The sequence below is a fragment of the Orycteropus afer genome, unplaced genomic scaffold, assembly GCF_000298275.1.
Source record: "Orycteropus afer afer isolate SDZICR_OR568_19922 unplaced genomic scaffold, OryAfe1.0 scaffold00794, whole genome shotgun sequence".
In the NCBI taxonomy this organism is placed as follows: Eukaryota; Metazoa; Chordata; class Mammalia; order Tubulidentata; family Orycteropodidae; genus Orycteropus; species Orycteropus afer.
Genome location: NW_006922381.1, coordinates 604,469 through 613,465, shown reverse-complemented (window position 1 = coordinate 613,465; position 8,997 = coordinate 604,469). Strand labels below are relative to the sequence as shown.

Sequence of the window (8,997 nt, the reverse complement as noted above, 5' to 3'; positions counted from 1 at the left end):
GGAGCCATGTATTTCTCTTTTAAATAATACATTTTAAATTTGATTCATTTTGAAATGATCATTATCCATCTCTTACAACACACTAAGATTCTTCAAATGATATTTAAGTATTTTAGGTGTTCAAACATATTTTCGAAGTGTACTTGCATACATCTTGAATGAATAGCTGGTAGAAGTAAAATTAAAACTGCACTGTCAAAGTAAAGATCAGAAAATAAAAGAAAGCTGAATAAGACCTATAAAAGACAAATTTTAATTACATTTGTTCTTTCAAATTTCAGCCTCAAAGATTTATTTTCTTATTTTTCCAGGGCTTCCACTTTCACAGTAAGATATCAGTAAATGTTAATTTAATAAAGGTTTAAAATAACACCTTACAAAAACAGCAATATTTCTTTGACTTTCTTATAGTTGCAAACTATTTTTATTCATTTCTTCACTTTTTAATATCTGATGTTTTTAAACTTGTGGTTTAGAGAAGGGACAAAGACATAGTAAGCTGAAACCATCTCGAGAAAGATACAGTCATTATTTTGTTAACTCTTACCAACTTTCCATATTAAACACCTAAACTTCAGAAGAGTAAACACAGTAGTCAGGTTTAAATTGATATTTAAAAATACCTACATATTGTTTTGAGGTATTTAGTAAAATATACTCAAATACCACACTCACCTTCCTAACAATTTCTTAGAACATTGTTTTTTTATAGAAGTATAAAATCAAATGAATTTCAAGGTCCACAAACCAGCAGATGGCAGAATGCAGGTTTAGGACCCTGCTTACTAAAAAATGACACAAGAATAAAAGTCTTTTTTCTATTGTCCATTTATTCTCATTCAGTATTTCAGAAAAATTTTCAAAGTACTTTTAACAAAATCTTTCTGATAGTATCAGTGATCAGCAAATTTTTTCTATAACCAGATAAATATTTTCAGTTATGGACAACCCAGCTTCTCTCTGCTGTAATTAATTTACTTACCTGATGCAATGCTAAAGCAACAGCAGGGATTATATGTAAATATATAAGAATGGTTATTCTCAATAAAACTTTCTTTTTAAAAACCAGTTATGGATAAGATTTAGGTTTTGTTTGCAAACTATTGTCATCTGCTGGTATACAATATGTATTCCTGAAAATACTCAAGCTATGTCAATAAATTTAAAGTGCACCAAAATGCACTGACACCAATAAAAAAAAAAAAAAAAACCTGCTAAATACACACAGTTCAGACACTGATTCATTTTTTCCTTAGTCATTAAGACTCACATAAATACTAGGTGTGGGTGGATTCAACTTATCCTTTGGTAAGGGAGGATATGGTGAAGATGGTGGTCTTGGAGGCGGACATTTATCCAACAAAATAGGACTGTTAGACAAGCCATTTTTACCAAGATTCCTTAAAAAACAAACAAACAAACAAACAAAAAAATACAGGAGAAACATATTAGCCATGCACTGCTATTGAAAATTGGAAGAAAAACACCACCAAACCTTGTTAATTAGTTAAAGTTTGGGGCATTTGCAAAACTACAGTCATACCAGGAGATTTGGACCCATTCAGTAAATAATGAAGAAAAATTATTAAATTGTATTATTCCATTTCATTTTCTCACCTCAACAAACTATATTCTAATTTTCTTTTCAAAAATTTTCACCGTTGTGAGGACCAGGTTTGCTGGTCCAATAGAGCCTGGTGGAACCACTGAGACTACAGCCTCTAGCTGCCCTTCAGGTCTGGAACTGAACCCACACCTGTGGTTTCCAGCAAAACAAAGTACAGGCATGTGAATTAAACATTTACCTCAAGTAGACACATGCCCTGGAGAGAACAATTATGGGAGAAGGAAGGGCTGCTTATGCACAGGGAGACAGCTCAGGGGGCAGGTGAGTATGGAGGGAAGGACACTGGGAAGAGGTACCTATGGGGAGGAAGTGGGAGGGGAGCTGTTGCATTGTAGTGAACAGTGTTCAATGACATGAGACAAAGTACATGTGAACTGCTGTATGGAAAGTGATTTTGCTCTATAAATCTTCACCCAAATCAAAATTAAAAAAAAAAAAAAAATTGCACCCTTGAACTGCTGTATGGAAAGCTAATTTGTTCTGTAAATCTTCACCCACATCACAATAAATAATAATAATAATAATAAAATTTCACCCTTAGATTGTCTGCATAAACTATTGAAGTAGCAAGTAAACCAAGGAAGGCCTAGGCAGGAAAAATAGAATAAAAAAGTCTCTTTTCTCATATCATTTCTTAGCAATTATTTCCAGGATGCCCTTCTGATAATTAACATTGGAAAAATATCCTTAATTTTATTTTCTCAAAAATAATATTCTATGCTTCAAATTAAACTATGTTGTTGTTGTTGTTGTTATGTGCTGTCGAGTTGGACCCGACTCATAGCGACCCCTCCTTGGGTTTCCGAGGCAGAATCACTACTGAAGTAGATTGCCCCATCTGCCTTCAGAACAGTAGCTAGTGGGTTTGAACTGCCAGCCTTCTGGATAGCAGTCAAGCCTTAGACACTACACTACCAGAGCTCCCAAATTAAACTTACAGCTAGTTTAATAGCTGTAATATGGCTAATTAAAGCCATATGAACAGTTAGTATCCATCCCCATAATGCACATAATTGTTACTTAATAGTGAAAATTATTTAACATTATTTGGTTTAGTTTTATTTTCTAAAACAAAAAAGTATCATGCCTACTAATTATAAATTCTTAAAATGTGTTATGATTATCCACAAATTTAAATTCTTCTTTTAGTGTAAGAATGTAAGAAAACATTTTTAAATCCTTAACAATTTAACAAACTCAGAAAATCACCAATACACTCGTAAATCTTTCAATCATTCAAGTTAATAGGTACATTGTCTCACCAAGTGATTTAGTTGAAAAATAATCAATGTATTAAAATATCAAAAAAGAGCTCTTTAGCATATTAAAATTTCAATACCATGATGAGTGAAATAATTCAGTCACAAAGGTGGAAATAGTGCATGATTGCACTTGTACGAATAATTAAGATAGGTAAGTGTTATTAAGACCAAAGTTAATTAGTGGTTACCAGGGTAGGTGGGAGGGATGGGGCAATATAAGAAAATCATTGCTTAGGGACACTGATGTCCTGTTAAGGCAATGGGAAAATTTAGAAACAGATCATGGCAATGAATGAAAAACATGAAAAAATGATTGTTGAACTGCTGAATGGAATCCAAGTAAATGTAGTTAGTCTGACTTGTATACATAAAGTACGTTGAAAAGACAACAGATTTGTTTAATATATATTTACCATAACTAAAAACTACTAAAATTTCAAATAGGATTCTAAAATAAGTTCTATTTTGGAGAGAGAGCTGTATATGTAACTGCAGTGCAGTAAATTACTTGGTATGCCTCTTCTGGTCATAATGTTTGTAACTGTGACCAGATGCTTGGGTGGAACTATGCAAATATGAAGTGAATGTAGCCCACTAAGGGAAATGGATAGCTTGCTAATACGTAAATAAATTAAATGGTAGGTATACTTATGGGTATGAGACTGTGGCATAGATGATGTGAGGCCTCGTCAGTTTAACATAAGTCATCCAAGAAGGAAAAGAAGGCATCTCTTTGCCATAAGAAAGAGGAGAGGACCAAGGCAGGGCTTAAGATCCCTTTGCTGAGACACAGTAGACAGATGGCAGCAGCAAAATGAACAGAACCAAGAGAGTAGTAGACTTTCTGGCCCATGTAGTGAGAAAGCCAAGTGCTTTTGGGCAGTAAGTTTGTTGGCAGAGTTTGATGCCTCTTTGGACACCTATTAGCAAATCTAAAAGAGGTTTGTAACACTGGCCCCAGAGATATAGGCCAAAGAGACTCATGCCTGTGGACACTGCTGAGGAAAGGCTGTCCTGATCACATAACTGTATCATGTACATTCCTGAACTCTTACTTCTCTAAGAGACTCCATAATTTTAAGTATTTTCTGTAAGTTCTGTGTGACCATTGCAACAAATTAAAAACCCACCAAAGAAATACTGAGTGCCACCACAGGGACAGTTGAGTCAGAATAATTAATAGGTTAGAGGGTAGGAAAAAGTCTGATGTCCACATTATAAGAATCTGCCTTGGTGTGATGCTGCTGATGGCAATTCTGTCTCCCCGCTGTGCAGTCAAGATGCCGCTGCCACTACTTTTTATCATAATAACAAAATAAAGAATTACCCAAGTTGAAACAAAGTACTGTTCATTAGCTTTCTTGATTTTGGTAAACTAAAAAAACTTGTTAACTCAGCCCTTTTTTGGTTTATCTAATGATAACTGATATTTGAAATGCAATAGCTACAGACTTTGTTGTTGTTGTTGTTATTTGCCATCAAGTTGGCCCCGACTCATAGCAACCCCTCCTTGGGTTTCTGAGGCAGTATCACTACGGAAGTAGGAATGCCCAATCTTCCATCTGAGGAGTGGCTGGTGGGTTTGAACCACCAGCCTTCTGGTTAGCAGTCAAGTGCCTCAGGCACTATGCTACCAGAGCTCCTTAGTGATACTATATTAAATAATGTCAAGGACATATTAACTTTTTTAAAAAAATAACTATAACAAAAGTGCTTTTGACATACTTAAGGTTATAAATAACATTTAAAATTATGTACTTCTCTATTTTTAAATAAAGGAAATGTGGAAATACCAGATTAGAAGTGTAAGCAGGGGTCTAATACTTAAAATATATGTACAACTTCTCCATCTTAACAATAAAAAGAAAAAGAACTTTAACAAAATTAGGCAATGGGCATCAACTCTTCATCAAAGAGGATATTCAAGGAACCAACAAATATACCAAAAGACACTCACTACCACTAGCCATTATTTTTGTTGTGATCCGATGAGTTGATCTGAATTCACAGCAACCAATATGACAAAGTACAACTGCCCATAGGGTTTCCTAGGCTGTAATCTTTAGAGGATCAGATCACCAGGTCCTTCTCCCTGGGAGCAGAACCTGGATTCAAAGTGGAGTCTACTGCTTAATTACTGTGTTACCATGGCTCCTTCCATTATTGACTAGAGGGTGGCAAATCAAAACTACAATGAGATACCACCTCAATTCTAAAATGCTAATGATAAAAAATTATACAACAATAAATGTTTGTGAGAATGGGTAGAAACTGGAATCCTTATCTATTGCTGGTGCAAATTAAGAAATGGTACAACCATGTGGAAAGCAGTGTGATGAATCCTCAAATAAATAAAAAAGTGTTACTTATGGCCCACCAATTCCACTTTCAGATATACACACTAGAAACTTAAAAGCAATGACATCAACAGACAGACATATGCACACTTAAGCACATTACAACATTCTTCACAACAGCAAAAGAGGTGGAAACCATCTAAGTGTCCATCAATAGATGGATGGGTATACAAAATGTAGTACATACATACAATGAATACTATTCAGCCTTCAAGAAACATGAAATATGTTTACATGTTACAACACAGATGAACCTCACACAGTAAACAAAAAAAGCTATCACAAAAGGACAAACACTATATGGTCTGACTTACACTAACTCTAAGAGTTAGATATGTTTATTTTAATTTAGACACAGAATGTCCTAGATATATTTAAACTTTTAATTGAAATATAGAATGTGTCCTAATTCATAAACACCACAGAACTTTTTATTTTAAAAAGCAGAAAATGTCTTACTGAAATTCATAAAGCAGTAATTCAAGTAAGTTCATTAAGCCAAAAAAGTAAAAGTTAATCATGATCTCAACATAATGAAGAACTGATTTCAGTGCTTACTTCATATATCTGCCACTCTCAATATTTTAACAAAATGTGATTTGAGCTGATTGCATAAAGCTTCTTTCCAAGAGGAAGATGGGATGTTTTACGAGATTTTTAGATACAGAGCAAATGTACCCCCCAAAAAAACAAAAAACAAAAACCAAGTAATAATCACAGAATCAATTCTGCCTCATAGTAACCATACAGTCTTTACAACAACAGAGTACCACATTTTTCTCCTGTGGAGTGGCTAGTGGGTTTGAACCACTGACTTTCTTGTTAATAGTTGAGCACTTAAACACTGTGCCGCCAGGGTTCCTTACTGGCCATCCAAAGCACAACTGGTGTCTATTCTTGCAGAGCAACAGAAGATAAGTACAGAACAGGAGGAGGACGTGGAATATGTGGCTTACTGCTTCTGTGAACCCCTGACCCCTTTATCATGAGAGGAGTAGTGAATGATGTCTAGCTATCACTACTGGATGTTTTAATCAAAGGTTTTACAGTAGAATACTAATCACAAGTGGGGGAATGGAACAGAATTATAAATTCTCATGAAATCTAGACTTTCTGAAACAGGATGAGCCTAAATTCTGCTGCTCTGAGATAATTTTTAAACCTTGAACTTCAAACCAAAACTATCACCTGAAGTCTCCTTTATACCAAACAATAGTTCAGTTAATTAATATTCATAAATATCTTCCTTAAGCACTGTGGCTTTACAAGAACTGTCCATTTGGGCTCCAACTGACAAAAGCAACTCAAAAGCTTAGGTAGCAGTTGTCCATGTCATTAGAGAGGAACAGTTCAGAAAAGATACTGAGAATAATAGTTCACAACTTCATGTAATCAGTATCAATGAATTATTCATGTAAAAATCATCCACTTGGTCTATGCTCTGCTATGTATACTCTCAATGACAACACACTATAAAATAAATTATTTTAAAAATCTCGTTAGTTTAGAAACGAAATAAGATTATAAAAATTTTGAGATAAGAAGAAATAGATGGTGTGTGGCTACTACTGTCAACCACTTGGAAGAAGATCTATGTAGGAGATCCTGGATAGATAGTGAGAAAAATGTGGAACAACACTCAAAATCATTTGGGGGAAAAAAAAAGCGGGGAACAGGTCTTCTGGCCCGATGGAGTCTGGCGGAACCACTGAGACTATGGTCCCTAGCTGCACTTCAGGTCTGGAATTGAACACACACCTGTGGCTTCCAGCCAAGCAAAAGACAGGCATATCAGTTGAGCATTTACCTGAGGTAGATACGCTCCTTGGAGAGAACAAGCATGCGAGAAAGAAGGGCTGCTCAGGCACAGGAACACAGCTCAAGGGGTAGGAGTGCATGGAGGGATGAACACAGGGAAGAGGTAGATAAGAGGAAATGGGAAGGGAGATGCTGCATTGTGCTAACTTGTGGTCAATGTCATGAGACAAAGTGTATGTAAACTGCTGTATGGAAAGTGTATTTGCTCTGTAAATTTTCACCCAAATCACAATAAATAATAATAATAATAAGAAAAAAAAAAACTATAGGATAATCAGAATAGAGAAATTGAAGCATATTAGACACTCTGTGTGTTTCAACTATTTACTGTTTCAACCATAACTACAACTAGAAGAACAGTTTTACAGTTAAGTATTGGTTAAGTTACTAGCAGAAATACATATTCCAATGACCTGTACATCAACCACATGAACTATCTTTCTTCAGCTGAAGTGGGGACTCCAATATTCCTCCCAGAGCAAAAGTTTACACTTGATTCCTAATTAACTGGACTCAGGGCAAATGTAGCAACTCCTGCAACATGAACAGCTCAGAATGTCCTGATTCTTAGTCCAAAAACATTCTTAACACTGACAGGGTGTCACCACAAAATGTTGCCAACAAAACAGCAAATGTACTGAAAGGAAAATGTGAAGATGACATAATGAAGATGAAGATAATGATGATTGTGATAATTTGTTACATAGTTTTGCCTTTGAATAGAGAGTAGCTAAAGCAAATGGAAGAAATGACAGGACAAAAGAGCTGAACAGAAGATTTCAAAGAGCAGCTAAAGAAAACAGAGTCAATTATTATAATGAAATGTGCAAAGATCTGGAGTTAGAAAACCAAAAAGGAAGAACGTGCTCAGCATTTCTCAAGCTAAAAGAACTGAAAACAACAACAACAACAACAACAACAAAAATTCAAGCCTCAAGTTGCAATACTGAAAGATTCTATGGAGAATATTTTGAATGATGCAGGAAATTTCAAAAGAAGATGGAAGGAATACAGAGAGTCACTGTACCAAAAAGAATTAGTCGATGTTCGTCCATTTCAGGAGGTGGCAAATGATCAACAACCAAAGGCACTGAAGGAAGAAATTGAAGCAGCACTGAAGGAACTGAAGGACAAGTTCCAGGAAATGATGGAATACCCACTGAGATGTTTCAAAAAATGGATCTTGCACTGGAGGCACTCATTTGTCTATGCCAAAAAATTTGGAAGACAAGCTTCCTGGTAGACTGGAAAATAGCCATATTTGTATTCATTCTAAAGAAAGTGAGGCCACAGAATGTGTGAATTATAAAACAGTATTATTAATAACACAAATAAGTAAAATCTTACTGACGAGGAATGCAAAACATGCTAAAATAGGCAGACAGACTGCACAGACTCTCTTAAACAAAGAAAAGGGGATCAAATTACCACAGGTACAGAAGATAATCCTGGAGCCCTGAGCTTTGGACGCAGAAGTGGATTAAACTCCAACTAGTAGAAAAACCTATATGAAAACACCAAAAAAGGAGACATACTGCACTGTGGGCTGTCACAGCACGGCCAGCTTGAATATTATTGTCAAGTGGTGTAGACTCAACCTAAAAATCATGCTAGCCAGAGGCTGCATGGAGGATTGCAATGGTGACTGATGAATAAAAGGGGAAGTAGCAAAGAGGAAGGCAGGCTGAGCTGTGGACTACTGCCTATCCAGAGGGCACAGCCATTTTTAATGTTTACAAGCAGTTAGACCAATTTAGATATTTAAAGCAACAGCTTTCTCCCAGATTCCAGGGACTTAAGAATAGGCTCCATTTACTGAAAACCACAATGACATTCAGGATGCAGATGACTAGAAAGGTGTGACATTCCCCTTGTTACTTTTAGACCTCACACACTCTTGGTGAATGGAAGAGGGGCTATTCCTCTCTCCTAC

At 35.7% G+C, this 8,997-nt stretch overlaps 1 protein-coding gene across 1 annotated transcript in view; it reads right to left on the bottom strand.

Moving 5' to 3' along the window:
• LOC103211795 (histone demethylase UTY-like) overlaps nt 1-8,997 on the bottom strand; it is a 398,135-nt gene that overhangs the window by 71,391 nt on the left and 317,747 nt on the right. The window contains 2 exon segments of the mRNA XM_042783269.1: nt 152-236; nt 1,271-1,400. Of these exon segments, the coding sequence (XP_042639203.1) occupies nt 152-236; nt 1,271-1,400 (215 nt within the window).